The sequence below is a fragment of the Danio aesculapii genome, chromosome 5, assembly GCF_903798145.1.
Source record: "Danio aesculapii chromosome 5, fDanAes4.1, whole genome shotgun sequence".
In the NCBI taxonomy this organism is placed as follows: domain Eukaryota; kingdom Metazoa; phylum Chordata; class Actinopteri; order Cypriniformes; family Danionidae; genus Danio; species Danio aesculapii.
The window spans coordinates 20,988,555-21,011,074 of record NC_079439.1 but is presented as its reverse complement, the minus strand read 5'-3'; the positions used below and the strand labels follow the sequence as shown (position 1 = coordinate 21,011,074).

General features: G+C 34.3%; 1 protein-coding gene across 1 annotated transcript; it reads left to right on the top strand.

The window, feature by feature from the left end:
• The first annotated feature begins 697 nt into the window (after positions 1–697).
• slc6a4b (solute carrier family 6 member 4b) lies at positions 698–22,241 on the top strand. The gene is made up of 13 exons (XM_056457527.1): positions 698–977; positions 2,601–2,735; positions 4,167–4,386; positions 7,509–7,647; positions 9,726–9,860; positions 11,925–12,028; positions 14,752–14,879; positions 15,075–15,187; positions 15,975–16,106; positions 16,649–16,748; positions 18,525–18,625; positions 21,792–21,959; positions 22,120–22,241. The coding sequence occupies exons 1-13, from the start codon at positions 758–760 to the stop codon at positions 22,198–22,200; spliced, it is 1,776 nt and encodes a 591-aa protein (XP_056313502.1). The 5' UTR covers positions 698–757; the 3' UTR covers positions 22,201–22,241.
• Positions 22,242–22,520: the final 279 nt, after the last annotated feature.

Sequence of the window (22,520 nt, the reverse complement as noted above, 5' to 3'; positions counted from 1 at the left end):
GAATGTGTAAATTATATGTAATATAGATCTATACTATTTACATAGCCATGATAAAAACATGCCCGATAAGTTGGCGGTTTATTCCGCTGTGGCGACCCCAGATTAATAAAGGGACTAAACCGAAAAGAAAATGAATGAATGATTGAATGAATAGTCTTAGATTACCTGGTCTTAAATCTGTCAAAAAGTGATTTGTTAGTTCAACATGTTATTTTATCTTGCGCCCGCTTTAGACACTTTTTTTAACAACACTGAAAACATATATGTAAAAGCTGACATTTTCCAAATTTGATAACATTGTCAAATAATAACTTTCAAAACATAAATGGCATTTCCTAAACAACCAATAGTTATACAAAAAGTACACACTAGCCATACTATTTCTTTCATATTTTTCTTAATATTGTCATTATTACACAGACAAATCGAGCAATATATTTATGGAGGACACTCTGGCGCGCGCGCTCTCCACTTGAGTGGGCTGTCAGGAGTGAGTGATGGTGTCGCGCGCATCTCATTCGGTCATAGTTCTCGCGCTCAGGTGCGGGACTCTTTCTCAATCCTGAAGCTTTTACTCCCACCAGCAGGGAAATCAACACAGCAGCATGTCGCGGTCCCCCGTACAGCCGCTTTTGACCACACGCCGAGTGTAACCCCGCCAAAAACATTCTAACTACTTTTTACATTTCAACAAACTCACAAAAGCCATTTCTTGAGCAGTTTTTGAGCAGTTTGCCAAGTCACCGGACCACCGAAGATGCCCCACCAGGAGCAGGTGATCGCTCACGGGAACCTCTGTGCCCCGGGTCCTCCAAACAACGCCGGGTACAACAGCAACCCGGTGCCAGTCATCATTCAGACAGAGTCCCGCGATAAATGGAGCAAAAAAATGGATTTTCTTTTATCGGTCATTGGATTTGCGGTAGACCTCGGAAATGTTTGGAGATTTCCATATATCTGCTATCAAAACGGCGGCGGTAAGACTTTTACTTTATCAACCATGTTTAAAAGCTACATCTAGAAATGATAATTTATGTAATTATCATATTATGTAAATAAACGATAACATAAACTATAATTTATTTACATGTAAAATGACTGAACAAGAATTTAAATGTGCAGAGGCAGATGTTTTGTTAGGTAGATAAGTTGTCCAAGGTGGCGATTTCGCAATTATTTTTGGCTCTTTTATTAACCTAAACATTTTAAGCCTCTAAAAAGAACACCTTAATTTACCTATGCTACATTTTAAAATAAAATTAAAGTTATGCCAATGCCACAGGCTCGACTGAAATAAAAAATAAAATGAGAAAGTTGTTTAATCGAGACTATAACATATTTAAACCAAGTTTAAATAACAGAACTTTCTTTTTGTGCGCATATGAAGTTCAATTGATCACAGATTTTGTTTCCATTCATTATGATGATTACATTTATATTTACAATATGTAAATTAACATAGAATACAATATTCAGTGTGGTAGTTGTCTTTTAAATAAACCTCCTTATGTAACAAACCTAAAATAAAATGTTACTTTAATATGGGGACTTTTTTCCACACTCTTTCACAGGAAATTTATTGTTTAAAAGACGTTTTTTTTTAATTGGTGCATTTACAATATATGAAATAATGCTTATTATTAGTTATTCTAATATTTAAACGTATGCACCTGCAAACAAAATGTCAGCTGCAGTCATTAATCATGTAAAGGATATTCATGCTTTAAACAGGGCAGATATTAAGATCAACAGGTGTCAGACTATAAATCTATACTCTCTCCCTATTAAACATAGTCTTCCTTATAGTTTCTGAAATGAATTATATGAAATTTAACTTATCATTTATGCAAATATGGATCTAAGAAAAATGAGAGACAGCTCTGTTTGTTTAAGAAAAACATAATGACTGTCCTGCATTTTTACTAAGATTTATACTAGTTTATATATAAACAATATATATTATCAGGCATATTTAGAACAAGAATAATTTGATGACATAATACCAGACTTTACAAGAATCCCAGTGCCGTCCCAATTAATTATCATTTTAAATCTGTATACTGGTATATCTTTAATTCAAACCACTGATCACTTAATTATTTTATGTCTTTTAATAAGTATACAGTGACGTTTAAGGTTAAGTTGATAAAACTTAATTTAAGGCAACCACTAACTTTGACAATATACATGTATGCAATATATAAAGTGTTTCTGCATTGAAACCTTACAAACATTCACTTTTCATTATGTTTAAAGTCTGGATGCATGTAAAAATGAAAAGAAAGACAAAATTTTCATCGCTGACATATCCCAGTGCAGCCTTAAAACACCAATTAATTATCATTTTAATTCTGTATATTTCTATATCCTTAGTTCAAACCACTGATCACTTAATTATGTTAAGTAGTATACAGTAGATCAGACAATTCCAGAGCAATATATATCTGATTAGCTGATTGAATATTGAACATTATTTCAGCAATAATTTGATATTTTATAAAGTTAATTGAAACATTAGATGCTCTTTCTGTGATTTGAGGTCGCAAATATACTAATGCCTGTTGTAATCTGTTAAAACCTGTTATAATTGCTTTCTTCAGGTGCATTTCTTATTCCTTATGTCCTGATGGCTGTATTTGGTGGAGTGCCACTTTTTTACATGGAGTTAGCTCTGGGACAGTTCCATAGAACGGGTGCCATATCCATATGGAAACATATTTGCCCTATTTTTAAAGGTAGGATACAGATATTGAATCTAATACACTCAAAAAATTATGTTTGCTGTTTGTTCAAACTACTTATTTAAAATGAGCTGAAACAACACAGTTCTTGAGTTTTTTTGGGGGGGGGACAATTTAATTGTTTCATGTTCAATCCACCTAAATCTGTAAAAACTTATGTTAACTTAATTTCTTCATGTTGTCCCAACACAAATCGATTATGTGGAACCCAGCATTTTTCACTGTAAAGAATTATTTGATCAAATAAGTCACAACAACATATTTTTTAATGTTAATGTTAACTTAAATGTTCATTTAAGTGTAAGTTTCACTTTTTATGTCAGTTTATATGTACGTTAAAATGACTTTTAAAGTTAAGTTGATATAACTTAATTTAAGGCAAACACAAATATTTATTTAATGTGTAACGTATACAATATATAAAGTGACTCTGCATTAAAACTCTATAAATCCATTACAATATATTGTTTCAGCATCGGTATCACAATGTGATCTTTCGCAATAGCCACATTGCAGGATTTACACAGAGCATCAAGCACAAAAACAGCTAGACACAGCAAAAGTTTCTTTCCTCAGGCCATCTACCTCATGAACAATGAAATATTCCCCTACTGTGCAATAAACGTGCAATACTTCTCATACGCACTTGTACACAGCACCATATAACATAATACAATGCAATACTTTCTCCATTTGCATTTGTACACAGCAGCTTATAACCTGTATATTTATAACAAATCTGTACATACAACTCAACTCAACATTCAGATCTTTTTAACTAACTGCCTCTCTGTTTAATGTTTATCGTCTTTTTTTTAAATATTTATTTTGTGTTGTCACTTGTCACTTTATGTACACTGGAAGCTTCTGTAGCCAAAACAAATTCCTTGTGTGTGTGTGTGAAGCACACTTGGCAATAAAACTGATTTTGATTACAATGTTGAGTCTGTATTATAATTGGTCATTTGTATGTGCATTTGAGGCCTGTGATTGTATGATTTGAAAAGCATTCAGGCACAAGAAATTGTACCGTGAGTAACTTTAAAAATGAATAATTGCATTGAATTATTTGTATTTTTATTATTCAATTACTGTGTCTGAATACTGTTCGACACAGAAAACAATAATATACTGTTTGTTTCAATTATAACATAGTCTTTATTGTATTTATCAATGCTTGTAGATTAATTTATAGATTTTATGCAGATGCACTCCCCTACAGAATCATACCAATCAGTCTAAAATGGTAAATTCTTTCCAAATAGAGATGTTCAAATCATCTGGTGAGATTGTTTTCACTCTTCAACGCTGCAAAACCCTATAAATATTCATTTTTCATTATGTTTAAAGTCTAGATGTATGTCAGAATCAAAGAAAAGAGACCAAGAACATAACGTCGCTGACATCATTTCCTCTTCCCTACAGGTATTGGTTTCGCCATCTGCGTCATTGCACTGTACGTGTCCTTCTACTATAACACCATCATCGCCTGGGCTCTGTTCTACTTCTACTCCTCCTTCAGCAGCACTTTGCCCTGGACCAGCTGTGATAATGACTGGAACACCGAAAACTGCACCAACTACTTTGGCAAAGACAACGTGACCTGGACCAACTACTCACGTTCACCCGCCGAGGAGTTTTACACGTAAGTGCATGTAAGTGGCTGCACTGAAAGGGGGCAAATATGGCAGATAAAGAAAGATGGAAGCAGGAAAAGGAGGAAATATGAGGAAAAGATTTGGTAATAAGAAACTACAAAGTGTAGAACAGCATTATATTAATACTGTAATGTGTTGCAAATATGGATCGAAAAAAAGGTGAGATAGCTCAGTTTGTTACAGGAAAACATAATGACTGTCCTGCATTTTTACAAAGACTTATTGTAGTATATATATAAACAATATATATTATCAGGCATATTTAGAACAGGAATTATTTGATGACATAATACCAGATCTTACAAGGATCTCAGAGCAGCCCTAAAACACCAATGATCATTTTAATTCTGTATACTTGTATATCTTTAATTCAAACCACTGATCACTTATACTTTCATGTATTTTAATAAGTATACCGTATGTCAGACAATTCCAGAGCAGTATATCTGTTTAGCTGAATGAAGATTTCACCAATAATTTGATATTTTATAAAGTAGGGCTGCACAATACATAATTTCATCATTAATATCACAATGTGATTATTCGCAATAGGCACATCGCAGGATTTGCAATGTTGAGTCGGTATTATAATTGGTCATTTGCATGTGCAGTTGAGGCTTGTGACTGTATAATGATTTGAAAAGCATTCAGGCACAAGAAATAGTACCGTTAGTAACTTTACTAATTGAATTATTAGTATTTTTATTGTTTGATTACTGTAACTCAATACTGTTAGACACAGAAAATGATAAAAGACTGTTTGCTTTAACTATAACATTGTCTTTATTGTATTTATCAATGCTTGTAGATTGACTTTTAGATTTTATGCAGATGCACTCATCATTCCAATCAGTCTAAAATTGTAAATCCTTTCTAAATAGAGATATTCAAGTCATCTGGTGAGATTGTATTCATCATATCGCAATATATACAGTTAAAAGCAGTTTACATACACTGTATAAAAAGGGACATAACCATTAAAAAAAAGTCAGATGTTAATTTTTCTCTTTTAGGTAAGTTAGGATTATCAACTTTGTTTCTGTTATGCTTAATAGCAGAATAATGAGAGACATTTTTTGAGAAATTGTTATAACTTTTCTTGAAAGTCAAGTTTACATGCAATAAAATTATTATGTCTCTGAAAAAGCTCAGATGATGGTGTCAAGGTTTTGGTAGTTTCTGATTGGCTAATTGACAACATTTGAGTTAATTGGAGGCACAACTGTAGAACACTATTTAAGGAAAACCTCAAACACACTGCTTCCTTGTGTGACAACATGGGAAAATCAACAAGCCAGAATCAACAAAAAAGCCAGATTACAATTTGCTAAATTACACTGGGAAAAAGAATAATTTTTGGAGACATGTCCTGTGGTCTGATGGAACTAAGATTGGTATGATAACTGTTTGGCCATGATGACCAGTGTTACATTTGGAGGACAAAGGGGAAAGCTTACAAGGCTAGGAATACCATCCCAACTGTGAAGTATGGGGGGGGGGGGGGGCAGCATCATGTTGTGGGGCTGTTTTGCTGCAGGAGGAACTGATCCACTTCACAGCATAGATGGCATCATGAAGAAAAAACATTATGTAGAAATACTGAATCAACATCTCAAGACATCAGCCAGGAAATTAAAACTTGGCCACAAAAGGGTCTTCCAAACAGACCATGACCCTAAGCATACTGCCAAATTAGTTAAAATGTGCTTTAGGGCAACAGAGGGAATGTTTTGGAGTGGCCATCACAAAGCCCTGATCTCAATCCTATAGAAAATTTGTGGGCAGAGTTGAAAAAGCTTGTGCGAGCAAGACAGCCTACAAATCTGACTTAGTTACACCAATTCTGTCAGGAGGAATGGGCCATATTCCTTCAAACTACTGTGAAAAGCTTGTGGAAGGATACCCAAAACATTTGACCAAAGTTACACTGTTTAAAAGCAAAGCTAAAAACATACCAAGGAAATGTATGTAAACTTTTGACTGTCTAGAATTAATAAAAAATTCTCCAAAAAAAATTTCTCTCAAATGTAAATGATTTAGGTAATCCTAACGGACCTAAAATAGTTAACATTTAGTATGATTTACTATCAGACATTCAGAAAAAATGGCTATGTTCCTTATTTTAGAGTGTATGTAAACTTCTGGTTTCAACTGTATATCGCAGAATAACAAAATATCGCAACGTTACATTTTTCCAATATCGTGCAGCCCTATTAAAAAGTTATTTGAAACAATCAAATAGATGCTATTTTTGTGATTTAAGGTTGCAATTATAATCTTATTTGATAAAGAAAATACAAACTAAATCACTAATTAAACTTTTCTATTTATAAAGAACAGATTTTAGATATTTTAGTATAGTGTCAATAAGTATTTTCACATTTTACAAACTTTTTTTGATTTTGTAGAACAAGTAAACTTGTAATTTTAATACACTGTAAAACCCAACAGTCAACTTTATTAAATGAAATGAGTGTAGTTAACTCAAAATTTACTGAAAGTTAATTCTACTCATTTGAAAAGAGTTTTGAACTCAGGGTTGATTATAATGATTTTATGAAATACCTCATTACTTCAACTTAAATGGAGTAAGTTCACAGTACTCATAATGATTAGTTTTTTAACTCAAATGGTTTGTAGCAATCAGTTTCCTCAAACAGTTTGAGTTGCCTTAACTTATTGGGTTTAACAGTACTCCGTTGGTTTGAGTTCTCTTCATTTATTGGGTTTTACTGTGCTCAAATTGCTTCGTTTACTCAAATGGATTAAGTTCACAGTACTTATTAGGATTAGTTTTTGAACTTAATTGGTGTGTTGCAATTGGTTTCCTCAAATGGTTTGAGTTACCTTAACTTATTGGGTTTTACAGAGTTTGCTTTATATATTTAAAGTCACAGTAAATTATTTAGGACACCAAAATGAGAGATCTTGCACACACATGCACACACACACACACACTCACTCACTCACACACACACACACACACACATATATATATATATATATATATATATATATATATAAATTTGTAATGTCACAAGTGATATGATATTTCATCAGATAAGTGCCAAAAGCGTCATTAAATGTTTCTATATGCACCTCAAAACAGGAGGAATGTCTTGGCCGTGCATGAATCCTCTGGGCTTGGGAATGTGGGCTACATTCGCTGGCAGCTCATGCTCTGCCTCTTCCTCATCTTCACCATTGTCTACTTCAGCCTGTGGAAAGGAGTCAAGACTTCTGGAAAGGTCCAAAAATACTAAAGGAAACATTTTATTGCATTGCAAAAAGTCATTTAAGTTTACCTCACACAATTCTTCAAACCAGTTGCCTAATTTAAGTTTAAACTCCTTGCCTTGATTTCAGTGACATTTAAGTCTGATTTATTAATATATTAAAAACATTCCTTACTTAAATGAAATGTATTTGAAATACTGAATAAACTTACATGTGCAGTTTGTTTGTAAAGAATGTGATTCAGATCATTATGATTCAGTATTAGCAATAGCTTCTGCTTTTGTAAGTATAGAGGAGACCTTTTTTTACACTTGTATGATTATAATTCTGGATCATGCAGTTCTATCATCTTATTGGTTTTTTTCAACCCATCTCCAACTTAAACATAGGCTCTACTCTTCACCACATTGGTAACCCTACAAATTTCAGCTTAGAAACCTCTATAAATCCCAACATAGATCAACAATTAAGACTAATGAATGGCTTCCTGTGCACAAACACGCATATTAGCATTTAATTTCAATATATATCTTCCTTAAATAGTCTGATGCAAAGCATGCTGGGAACTAAAAATCTTGTTCAGTTTAAGCCAGTTCAGCTTAATGCAATGAAATGCTCATATCTAAGTACAATGGACTTTCATTAATATTTGAGTGTTTAACTGTTTAGTATTACATGCCCTACAGGCACCTTGATGTCAAAACAACACCAATAAACACGTCAAAAATGCAAATCGATTTGATGTCAATTGACTACCTTGATGTCAAAACGACATCAAATTGGCCTCTAACATTGGCTTTAGTGATTACAGATTTCAGGACTGTCATGTAATTGATTTTCGACATGTTTTTGATGCCAATATTAGATGTCAATTTAACGTCGTTTTGACATCAAAGTAATTTACATGCATTTTAGGTATACAAAATTCAGTGTAAATTTAGAATTGAAAATTTCAGTACTTTCCTTTCATTATAATACTGTTATTTTGGTAGTCAAAAGGGCATCAATGTGTGGACGTCAAAATGACGTCAATGTTTTTACATCAACAAATCGATTACCATTTCTAACATGTTTATTGTCGTCAGTGACTACTTTACATGGACATCAGTAATCTAATTATTTGCCTTAATCTGAATATTATTGATATTGAATAAGACAATAATATGATTAAGGTGTTCATATGAGATGCTTTTTGAATGTTCGTTTCATGATCCCGTTTTACATGTTATAGCACATAATTCAATTAACGTCATTGTGTCACTACGCTATCCACATTTCCTCCAGAGTTTCATGTAATTTCGGTGTTTCATTCTTAATTTGTCGACTTTAACTGCAGTTTGGCCCTTTCGCTTTCATTCAGGAACATTTCCTGCATGCCCCCCTTCACAAACGAGATATTGGTTGCAAGGAACTGCTGGAAGAGTGTAGTTTTAATGGAATTTGATATCGCATGCTGAATGGGAAAAAAACCTCTGCATTTTGTAATGCAGGTGTGTGTGGTCCTTCACTGACTCAGTAGGTGCAGAAAATAGTGTCAAACAGCCGTGTGTTTATAGACTATCCAGTCGTAAACTGCGGCGAAAATCCTACACGACAGTAATAGTTTGATTGCTGTGTTTACATATGTTTACTGCACTTCAATAATGTAACTAAAATCAGCATCTCCACATGTCTTAATTACATTTCTGTTTAGTTTGACTACGATTTTAGTCAGATTACGGCAATCAAAATTGCTGTTTACATGGTAAACTCTTAATCAAAGTATTGTCTTAATCGTATTAAAATCTGATTATTGGTCCATGTAAAGGTACCCAATGTCAATTTCATGTCATTTTGACATCAAGGTAATTTATATACATTGTAGGGATACAAAATCGAGTGTAAATTTGGAATTGAAGGTTTCAATACTTATAGTATAATACTTTTTGTGTTGTTATTTTGATGGTCAAAAGAGCATCAATGTGTGGATGTCCAAAGGACATCAAGGTTTTGACATCAAATCGATTAGAATTTTTGACATGTTTATTGTTGATAATGTAAATTTGATATCGTTTTGACCTCTGAGTATGTCTAATCCTTTTGTCTTTAGGTAGTATGGGTTACTGCCACCCTGCCATATGTGGTGCTGCTGATCCTCATGATCCGAGGTGCCACTTTGCCCGGAGCCTGGAAAGGAGTGGTTTTCTACCTCAATCCCAAATGGGAGAAACTGAAGGAGACCAGCGTGAGTGCTTTTTCTCTCAACGCCTCTTTTCCCTTTGCGTCCAGCATTGATTTAGTTAAATTAGGTTATGCTGTTTCTTCACTGATCTTAATACCCTTTTTAATGTGCCGCTATAATGTTTTGATGGCACCATGCATGTATGTCCGAGGGTGTTTTATTTCATGCCGTAATAAAAAGGGCCCGAGGCATTTAGACATGAAACGCATGCATCACCTGCAGCTGAACTGACTCGTATGGACTTCATAAAGGGCATATTTCTTCATAAACGCTTAGATAACTCGATCAAACAAATGAATATTTAAGTATATAAATGGTCAGTGGAGGCAATATGAAAACACTGCGTCCGTATTTCTAGCTGTGTGAGCTCAATACAGTTTGCTAGGTGACACAGTGTTGAAGAGAACTGTGATGAGAAGCAAAAATAAAGCACTAGGAGCTAATGAGATGCGTAATTGGCTTAGAATTTATTTCCATCATGAAAGGCTCTCATACTCATTGACACACACACACACACACACACACACACACACACACACGGTTCTCTTCACACTAATCTTCAGATGTGAGCAAGCACCTACTATTGCCTGTATTCTGTATTCTGTCTCTGCTGTCACTTTTCCTAATGCATCTAAAACCGAAATTGAAATTAATTTTCAACACATTATGTTTAAGATATTCACATTTCTTGTGATTTTGTATGAAGTTTGTATCACATTTGTACATTGTTTTATGTTACAGCCTTATTCCAGAATGTATTAAATTCATTTATTTCCTCAAAATTCTACACACAATACCCCATAATGACAATGAAAAAAAGAGTTTTTTAAAATTGTTGCAAATTTATTCAAAATAAAAAACCTGAAAAATCACATGTATATAAGTATTCACAGCCTTTGCCATGAAGCTCTAAATTGAGCTCAGGTACATTCTGTTTTCACTGATCAATCTTGAGATGTTTCAGCAGCTTAATTGGAGTTCACCTGTGGTCAATTTAGTTGATTGGACATGATTTGAAAAAGCATACACCTGTCTATATAAGGCCTCAGGGTTGACAGTGTATGTCAAAGCACAAACCAAGCATGAAGACAAAGGAATTGTCTGTATATGTCCAAGACTGGATTGTCTCGAGGCACAAGGCTGGGGAAGGTTACAGAAATATTTCTGCTGCTCTGAAAATTCCAATGAGCACAGTAGCCTCCATCATTCGTAAGTGGAAGATTGGAAACACCAGGACCCTTCCTAGAGCTGGTCAGCCATCAGGGCGGTGATCAATAACCCGATGGTCACTCTGTCTGAGCTCCAGTGTTCTTCTGTAGAGAGAGGAGAACCTAACTGTAGGACCATCTGTGCAGCAATCCACCAATCAGGCCTGTATGGTAGAGTGGCCAGATCGAAGCCACTCCCCACCTGGAATTTGCCAAAAGGCATCTTAAGGACTCTCAGACCATAAGAAACTAAATTCTTATGAGACTAAAATTGAACTCTTTGGAGTGAATGCCAAGTGTTACGTTTGGAGAAAATGGTGGTGGCAGCATCATGCTGTGGGGATGTTTTTCAGCAGCAGGAACTGGAAGACTAGTCAGGATAGAGGGAAAGATGAATGCAGCAATGTACAGAGACATTCTGAATGAAAACCTGCTCTTGACCTCAGACTGGGGCGATGGTTCATCTTCCAGCAGGACAATGACCCAAAGGACATCGCCAAAATTACAATGGAGTGGATTCACAACAACTCGTTCCCAAAGACAGGTGTGCCAAGCTTGTGGCATCATATTCAAAAAGACTTGAGGCTGTAATTGCTGCCAACGGTCCATCAACAAAGTATTGAGCAAAGCCTGTCAATACTTATGTACAAGTGATTTTTCAGGTGTTTTATTTGTAATAAATTTGCAACAATTTCAAAAAATCTTTTTTTCACATTGTCATTATGGGGTATTGTGTGTAGAATTTTGAGGAAATACATGAATTTAATCTATTTTGGAATAAGGCTGTATCATAAACAAATGCGGAAAAAGTGAAGTGCTATGAATACTTTCCGGATGCACTGTATATACTGTTTTGCAGGTATGGGTAGATGCAGCTGCGCAGATCTTTTTTTCTCTCGGTCCTGGTTTTGGGGTCCTGCTTGCCCTGTCCAGCTACAATCCCTTCACTAATAACTGTTACAGGTACACTATGAGCACTTTCATTATGTTGATCCATTCCACAAGTGTCAAACTCTCTGAACAAAAGTCGCAGCAGCTCTGCACAGTTTAGTTCCAACCCTAATTAAACACACTTGATCAAACTAGTTGAGTGCTTTAGGCTTGTTTGATACAGATAGATGTGTTAAAGCAGGGCTGGAATGAAACTCTGACGAGCTGTGGCTCTTTAGGAACAGAGTTTGACACCCCTGATCTACTGGTATTTTCAACAACCTAATTTGCAATGAGTTCTTTGAGGTTGTTTATATTAATATATTGTTAGTTAGTTAGTTAGTTCACTTTATTTGTCCCCGTAGGGAAATTTCATTTGCAGCATACACTCACGGACACTTCTGACATTACACATTTGGCATATATATATATAAATAAATCATTTAAAAACATGGTACCCTATGTACCCATGGTACTCTAAATAAATATCCAGTCTACTGGCCATCAACTGCTACTGAGGGAGGAGGAATTTAAAAACTTAATTGCTTGAGGTATAAATGATCATTTACGCTCCTGTTTGCCAGATCTGGACCACAATTAAATCATAGCAATACCACATTTCAGCCAGAATTCAACCAATTGAACCAGAACTGGCCCTATTCTGGGCCACAGTTTGCTTTTATGTTGGCCCAGACCCGGCCCACATAGCCAGATTGGCCAAATTGACCATTTTCCACATGGGCCACATTAGGTTCACATTCAGATTACATTTTGCCATAAGTGCCAAATCTTTGCCTTAAATGGCCCATATATGAATTGGAATCTTAGGCCCCCTTTTGCCATTGTACAAGTGGGCCACTTTAGGCTCACGTTCATTTTGTCTGGGCCGAAAGAAGACCACCAGGGCCGCATAACTGCCTAAAGTGGCTTACATTTGTATGCTATCTGGATCCTCTCGAAATTAGTTTGTGAAACTTCACTAGTCAAACTGACTAAAAAAATTAAGTTAAAGATTATATAACTACAAAAATTGTTGAAAGCTTAAGTTGAAAACTATTAAAATGAGTTAAAGTAACATAAAAACATTTGTTGTCATGACTTATTGTCATATCAATTTTTACAGTGGACCTTTAATGATCTGAGGGTGAGTAAAATAACAGTAAATTTCCCTTTTTGGCTGAACAATCCTTTTAAAATTACAAATGCCTAAAATATCAGTTTTGAACAATGTAATGCTTCTTTTGCTGCATGAAAGTACTACAATCTTTCTGATAAACTGAATAACAGCAGTTCAAACTGAGGTACATCACTAACAAAACAGGCCTGCCAATTCATGCCAATGTAATTCCCACTCATTCTCAATTCAGATTCTATCTATAGCACAGTCATTTATTCACATTCAGCTCTGTGTCTGCTAACCGAGAAGAAATGGCATTAAAACGAACAGGACTCCTATGCATCATGTGATGAACCCAAAACAAATGCGCTGACCCTTGGGTAAATGATATTAAAAAAGATTAGAACTGAGAATTGTGGCCAGTAGGAAGAGATGAATGAGCAGGATATTTGAGTGAGGAGAAATTGAATTGCACTACTGTAAAACTGCAAGGAGGCATGATGGTAATCTAAAGAGAAACAGACATATTTAACAACGAGGATTTGACATATGGTGTGCCAGTTATCACATATTACCTGCTGTAAGACATATGAAAAACAGTGTGTGAACAAGGTAGTGCTTTTTTACTGAAATAAATCGAAAAGCATTCATTGGACTCTATTATCTTATGAGAGCACAGGAAAGGATTTATCAATAATAGTGAAGTAATGCCTAATGCAGGTGGGTCATGAGATAATGACCTCATAGAGCGTCCTAATTCCATTAATATTACTCAAATGCAAAGTTTATACACCGTAAAAAAGTTGACTCAAGTTAAAATTGCAAGGCAACTTGCTGCAGAGCTTTTTTTAGTCGTCTCAAATTAAATTCACTCAACTAAAGTACTTTGGTTAAAAGTTTTGAGGTTTTTGAGGTTTTGAGTCAACAAAAAAAACTGCAGCAAGTTGACTTAGAATTTTAAGTTGAGTCAATTTTTTATAGTGTAGATTAAAACATAATTTGCTAATGGTAAGCTCCCACTCAAATGCAATACCTATTGAGTAATCTTTTGCTCTGAGTCAACAACCCAGGAGGCACAGGACGTCAACTGAACCCCAATGTTGCATTTTGTTTGGAAATGAAAATCGATTTGACGTAAGAAACCAACGTAACTCAGGCCAATGTCAGTGTCCAACGTCCAACCTAAAATCAACCAAATATCAACACCTAATGATGTTACAGCTTGACGTTGTGGGGATGTTACCACTATGATGATGTTGGATTTTGGTTGCCATACCTGACAAATACATCACAGTATTTGAGGTCAATATGATGTTGTGTAAGATGGCGCCAATATGATGTTGGCTCAACGTTGGATTTTGGTCATATTCCAACTCAACCTAAAATCAACCAAATATCAATGTGATTGGACGTCAAAATAACATTGAATTTTTGTCAATGACGTCACAACCTAAATCTACCCTACTATTAACATCTTATGACATTGTGTGCCTGCTGGGAAGCAACCAATCAGACAACTCACACAATTGCATAGTAACTCCCTGGCAACCAATCGTTTGCACGGGTGTTTTGTTAATCACAATGAAGTATCTCATAAAATTCAGTTCTTAAATGGCTTTTTATTTGTGTTTCTGTTCAGAGATGCTATTGTGACCAGTCTGGTGAACTGCCTGACAAGTTTTGTGTCAGGATTTGTTATTTTTACCGTCCTGGGATATATGGCCGAACAGAGAAATGTCAATGTTGAGGACGTAGCCAGGGATAAAGGTGAGTTTTCCTGTTTGCTTTTAACAGATACTAAGATGTGTACTAATAACGGATACTTTACTGTGGGTTATAATATGTGTGCTGGATTTTTTTATATCTAAATATAATAATCTTAAGAAAATCTGTCTCCAAAAATAAACCAGCTTTACTTTTTTTACCTCATGTTTTTCTTTTGACTTTCTTCACCTCTTCTAGGACCAAGTTTGCTCTTCATCACATACCCAGAAGCCATTGCAAACATGGTTGGGTCGACGTTTTTTGCCATCATCTTCTTTGTGATGATGATTACTCTTGGACTGGACAGCACTGTATGTATACACCTATACACCTGTAATGTGCACAAACAAACATATTTCTAAATGTGATTCACAGAAAGATAGAATTAATATTTAAGACCATCTTTGCTTTTAATACGATGGTTAAGAAGACATAAGAAAATAAAAAACTCAAGTGCTACACTGACTTCACTGTTGATGTATACCAGTGTGACATAATATTAAACTAAACTTTATTATCTGACATTATCGACTATTCTTGATGTCCTATTCTTTTCTAAATAAAAGATCATGTTTGTTGTATATTTGTTACGATTAGAATGTCATTCAGTGTAACAATAGTTTATATAATCTTGCCATGCATGTTTAGAGCAAAACCTTTCTGATGACATAATAAAAGTCTCTATTAAAGGATCATAATACAGCCCCAAAAATACTCATTATTTGTCATTTTATTTTAAATCTTAATATTTTGCCACTATGCTTCTAATCATTAAGGCTTTTTAAATTCATTTTAAATATAATACAATTTCTAACATTTATTCTTTTATTTATTTTATTTACAATATATTACACTTATGTAAACAGATATGGTCAGACAAAGTATTTAGTTAATTTTTACTAAAATATAGGTGTTACTGAAAGATGATGGAGCTTTATTCCACACATACTTGACATTTTATTTTCACAAACATTATTTGAAACATTAAGTTGAACTTTACCTGCATTTAAATATTCTTTCTAAGCATATAAAATCACTTTTGTAAATTTAATTTGATTAAATATTTTTCTCTTTCTTTGTGACTGTGTGTGTTTTCAGTTTGGTGGGTTGGAGGCCATAATCACAGCCGTAATGGACGAGTATCCAGATGTCCTTTCTCATCGGAGAGAGCTGTTTGTTCTGGGACTCGTAGTTGTTTGCTTTCTGGGCTCTCTCAGCACCCTTACTAAAGTAAGTTTCGTTGAATTTCTGGATCTCTGTTTGTTTACATTTCATGATGTTTAACATAAAATTCATTCATTCATTTTCTTTTCGGCTTAGTCCCTTTATTAATCAGATGTCACCACTGTGGAATGAACCGCCAGCATATGTTTTACGCAGCGGATGCCCTTCCAGCTGTAACCCATCACTGGGAAACATGCATACATACTAATTTACTGCAGCCAATTTAGCATACCCAATTCACCTATACCGCATGTCTTTGGACTTGTGGGGGAAACCGGAGCACCCGGAGGAAACCCACACGAACACGGGGAGAACATGCAAACTCCACATAGAAATGCCAATTGACCCAGCTGGGGCTCGAACCAGCGACCTTCTTGCTGTGAGGCAATCAGGCTACCCACTGCGCCACCGTGACACCCGTTTAACATAACAGTATTAAATCACATACAGTATTAAAATTGTTGACCTATATCTTGCGAGATTCAACATAATGTGATAAAATTAATATTAATAAAACGGCTTGTGCACTTTTTTCTGTAATTCTTTAGGGTGGTGCATATGTGGTAAAGTTACTTGAAGAATTTGGAGTTGGCTCTTCTATTATAGCTATAGTCTTTCTGGAGGCCACAGCAGTATCCTGGTTTTATGGTAAGATTTATTTGACTTTTTACATTAAAATTAGCGCTGTAAAATGATTAATTGCATTCAGGATAAAAGTTTGTATTTACGTAATATATACACTATATACTATATACGTAATATATACCTGACAAAAGTCTTGTCATCAATTCCAGTTGTAAGAGGAACAAGTAATAACTTTACTTCTAGTTGATCATTTGGAAAAGTAGAAGGTAGAATTTTTAGACGAATAATCTGTTGAACTGCATCCCAATCATTACAAATACTGCAAAAGACCTACTGGAACCCTTATGGACCCTCAAGATTCTCGAAGAAATCAGTCAAGTTTGGTGAAGGAAAAATCATGGTTTGGGGTTACATTCAGTATGGGGGCGTGTGAGAGATCTACAGAGTGGATGGACACATCAACAGCATGTGGTATCAAGACATTTGTGCTGCCCGTTACATTACAAACCACAGGAAAGGGTAAATTCAGCAGGATAGCGCTGAAGTATGCAGTTGTCCAAGCTCATGGGCGTCATACACAATATTCATTCTTTTTCCACTGCACCATGACTTTATATTCTATACTGTACATTATTTCTGTTAAGTAGCAAGCCTTTTGTCTAAGCAAAGTCAGACCTTACTGTCCTAATTAAATAATTAAAAATCAATGCATGATCATATTTTATTTTGGTAAAGTAAGGGTAATCTAGAAGCTTTTGCCTTTCATATAAGCCACTTCTGATGCCAAATGATCCACTAGAAGTCAAGTTATTATTTGTTGTTCCTAAAACTAAGATAGGCGACAAGACTTTTGTCAGGTAGTGTATATATAAATATTATCACAAAAAATGTACACAGTACTCACAAATATATTTTGTAAATATTAACGAATGCTATTCTTCTGAACTTTTATTCATTAAAGATTCATGAATAAAACATATCTCTATTTTTTGACTAAAATAATATAAATTTTAAGCTGATTTTCATAACATTTGATGTTGAAACTTCAACTCTACAGTTTAACAAAGCCACATCTTTAATAGTTAAAATATATATATTATATAAACTGTTGACCAACCCAAGCAATATATAGTTTCAAAATAATAATAAAACAATCTATAAAAATATACAATAAAAATCACTTAAAAACAAAAAAAAAACATTCAAATTTGTCAGAACAGCAGTTCAGGTCCCATAATGTAATTAGAAAGTGTTTAAAAACAGAAAATACATCCATAAATCATGATGCACAGGCAGCTGTTAATTAACTACTATTTTAACAATGTTCATATAGCTCTATATAATGCTTTTTTTAAGTGTGAATGGATTAAAATATTAAACAACAAAATCATCAAGTGAAAAAATTCAAAAGCCTTTATTTTAAAAAACAGCACTACACTGAAAACAATTATTCAAAGATGATTCCTTGGATTTACTCAATTTTTTTACGTTTAGTGGTTATAAACAATTTATTTGGGTTGAATTTAAACAAACAAATCAAGTTGAACATTGTTAAATTTTATTTGTTTGTTTAAATTCAACACAAATAAATTGTTTGCAACAGTTTTGCATGCAACACTTTTTTCAGTGTAATATCAGCCATGTTAATAAAGGCTTTTTAATTTTTTTCATTTACTATTCGAGTGCTTTGGACTTATGATCCTGTTGTTTATCTTTATGATTCATTTATCCAAAGAGCACCAACACATTAAATAACCCTGAAGCACTTTTAGTTTGACTTTGTTGTATATAATAACCAATAACATTTTAATCCAAACTCATTCATTTTCTTTCCTGCAGGTATTAACAGATTCAGCAACGACATCAAGTCAATGTTGGGCTACACTCCAGGACTCTTCTGGAAAGTGTGTTGGGTTGCCATCAGTCCAGCTTTTCTCGCTGTGAGTTTAAACTGACACACACTCAAGACACTGTGTGCAAAGTTTGTGAAATGTTAAAGTCATCTTTCATGCTCACACGCCTTTCCAAGCACCCACAACTTCCTTTCCACCCTTATTACCTTTATAATCTCATTCCCTCACCTGTCCACATGGTCACAATTCACAGTCTGCAAATGTCAAAGCGCATGCACTCCTATAGCCTTATATTCCTCTGATAACTCCGCATACATTACAGCTAATCTCAACAGGCCTGCGCTGGCACACACGGCTGACATTTCCACAATCATTTTTTCATAATTTTCCTGTTTTATTATTTTTTTCATTCTTTAAGCATATGATAAACGGCTGCCTGTTGCATCTCCAGAGACGGTGTTGGAGATATTATTTGAAATGCTAGAGAGCAGACATTTGTCATTGTTGCTTTAAGACACAAAGGCCATCGCTCGACAATTTCCTGGTCTCCACAGAGCGCGCAGGGATGTCTGAGGTCTAGAGGACAATATAAACCTTTTGAATATAAAATAATCCGATCAGAGCCTTGCTCTAAGGACGTTCGCAAACATATCAATCCAACCGAACTCACAGAGTCGACATGAAATGGAAGTTGCGACAGTCTTTTCTTCACATTTGTGACTTGCAGCGTATCTGAGTAAAATGGTTTCTCGAATGAGAAAAACTGTAGAGTGGGACTTTATTTTATCCAATGGGAATTGGTCTGGAGGCAAGAAAAACTGAAATAACCAATGCAAACTCACAGCAATTTGTAACTTTTCATATGAGTTTGTACGATGTTATCTGTACATCTTAGTATGATTAGCTTGTCCCCCAATGATGGTAAGGAAATAGTATACATTTTTAGGAATTACATTTCCTCATGAGGTCAGGCTGGAAATAACATTTACTATGGTTCCACCCAAAACTGTAAATTAACTTGTATTTTTTCAAGTCTTTTATTGTTCAGATAATTAACAACTAAAGCACTGTTTCCATTCCACGTATTTACAAGCAAAAAAATGGTAATTTCTGTGGAAATAGGCACAAGTTATCAATAGCTACACTGTTGCCAATTTCCAACTTACTGTAAATCAATTACAGCAAAAATACTATATTTACATTCACAGCACCGTTTATCTTGCGGTATATGTATTTACAGAATTATATGCATACCTTTACTGTCAAATATTCAGTAGCTTTAACAATGAAACTAAAATACTAAAGTAACATACTGCATAACTGTCCTATAGTAAAATAGAGTTCATTCATATTACAGTTAAATACTGTGTCATTTAGAAAAATCCATTTTAGTATATAGGTATATGACATGAAAAATGATGGATGGAAACTTCAAGATAAAAGGTTAATTGAGTGATAATTGTTTTATCTGATAAAGATACTCTGGCAGAAATAAGAGCTACTAGCCTGATCTCACGAGAAAACGTAAATATTTTACGTTTTGTCAGTTTAGTGGCTAATTCATACGAATTTGTATGAGTTCAGTCGTACGAAATTGTACGATTTTAAAAAGGAGGCGTGGCACCTAACCCCTCCTTATTACGTTATTATACCCAGCACACACACAACATCATAAGACGTTAATATTAGGTTAGATTTAGGTTGTAATGTCACGTGACGGTGTTGGAAAGTGACCAACGTCAACGCCAAGCCAAAATCTTAAGCCAACGTCATATTGACGTCAAATACTGACATTTATTCAACCAAAATCCAACGTTTGATAGATGTCATAGTGGTAATGTCCACACAACTTCAAGCTGTAACATCATTAGATGTTGATATTTGGTTGTTTTTATGCTGTGTTGGAAAGTGACCAAAATCCAGCGTTTGTCTGTTTTTTTACTCAGACTTTTTGTCTTTTTGTTTCTAGCCCAAATATCTAGATTTTAAAGCAAAAACAATATTATTTCACTTACCACAGTAGCAGATACTTTTGCTTGTTTTAAGGAAAAACTAATTTCTTCTGACAGTAAAAACAAAACTCTATTTTTACTTGCTCTAGATTTTTTTGATATTTGGACTAGAAACGAGACAAAACAAAGTAAGATTTGAAAAGGTTTAAATAAATTATGAGATGTTATTGTATATACAACATACCATGAAAGTGCATTAGTCATTTCCACTAGATAACATGATCTGATTTGTAAAGTCACATGTTTGTGTGTGTATTTGTTGCTGCCAAACAAGGACTTTTGTAGATTTGATAAATGTTTCCACAGATTATTCGCACGTCTTCTCATAAACTCATAAAAATTGAACACATTTCTTTTTCCTCAGCCATATTAAGATGCCATTGTCATTTACATTTTTTTGTAAATTACACAGTATTTAACAGTAATATGAACTGTATTTTACTGTAGGACAGTTATATGGTTTGTTACTGTATTTTGCATTGTGAAGGCTACTGCATATATTACAGTATATAATACTGTAAATACATATAAAGCAAGATAAATGGTGCCATAAATGTAAATAGAGCATATTTGCTGTAATTGATTTACAGTAAGTTACTGTAGATTCTACAGGAGATTGTTAACAGTGTACTGTACACTGTAAAAAATAACCGTTAATTAACAGTTTACCTATTTTGTGATTCGCAAGTGTTTTCCATTTAATTACGATTGTGAATTGCATTATGGATGTTGATCTCTGCGCTGTGGACTTTTGATGTCGAAAATTCAACTCAACAGTTTCACAAAGAGACTTTTAGTAGTTTGAAATAATATAATGTATAAGAAATTATAGAGAGATATGAGCCTGTAAAATAACAGAAAATGTACTGCCTGTTTTTCACAAGGTTGTACCGTAATATACAACACCAATCCAGACAATATATCTCTTTAAACTATTAAAACTGATAATAAAACTCACATTTTCTAACTTTTCAAAATGAAAAGTTGTTGGAAGAAAGATCAAGGGCCAAATTCAAATGCAATGCAAGTTAAATAATGCAATTCAAAAGCATAAATAAATGGGGAAAAATAATAAATAAAAACATGAATCACTAAATTTGGAAAACTGCTAATAAACTGCTAATTTTTGGATATTTTTGACAGGGTAAGGAATGTGGATGGAAACATCACTAGAGTTGAATTAATTTCCATATTGCTACTTTTAATCATTAAATCATTTCTCCCCTTATTATTTTCTCCAGTACATCATTATCAGCTCACTGTTGAACCCTCAACCCCTCACGCTATTCGACTACGAGTTCCCCGACTGGAGCATCACAGTAGGCTACATCATCGGAGCTTCCTCCTTCATATGGATCCCAATCTACATGGTTTACAAGCTTGTTTGGACTCCAGGCTCTCTTAAACAGGTGAGATGCATGTGAGGCATTAGTTTATTAAATCAACACCTACTAAGTAAATTCCTACTTAGCAAAACATTCTTGCAAATCGCAAAGAGGAGTTTTAAATAATGGTGAAGCTTATTTTTTTATTTATAGCTCGTTTTTAATGTTTTCAATGTGATTTCAGCGGCTTGCTGTGTGTCTGCGACCTGAGAGAACACTGCCAGACATCCACACCGATGGCATGGGTTTAAGTCCAGTACCTTAGACTACTGAGGGAAAAAACCCAAAACAATAAAAGGCCATATATTGAGTTCCACAGGAAACTAAGAATTTATTATAAGGGTAAAGAACAACTTTTGCATAGTTTCAGGGATTTGTTCAACTGAAATGAAATTGATCTATTTGGATTTGATTAGATTAGATTTAATCTGAAATACGATGTTTTATGTATGTAAATTATGGTCCCTAATTTAACATGCTGTGCAATTTACAAATGGAAAATATTTATTTGCTTTAATTTAAATGGGGTATTTCACCTAAAAATTAATATTTTCAACGCAATCTCATGACAATTCATAACTTTTA

Excerpts from the sequence above, each read along its gene's own strand:
- slc6a4b (XM_056457527.1), top strand. The coding sequence starts at position 758 with ATGCCCCACCAGGAGCAGGTGATCGCTCACGGGAACCTCTGTGCCCCG. Across the intron at positions 2,736-4,166 it reads TATTTGCCCTATTTTTAAAG|GTATTGGTTTCGCCATCTGC; the intron begins GTAGGATACAGA and ends TCTTCCCTACAG. Across the intron at positions 16,107-16,648 it reads CTCTCAGCACCCTTACTAAA|GGTGGTGCATATGTGGTAAA; the intron begins GTAAGTTTCGTT and ends GTAATTCTTTAG.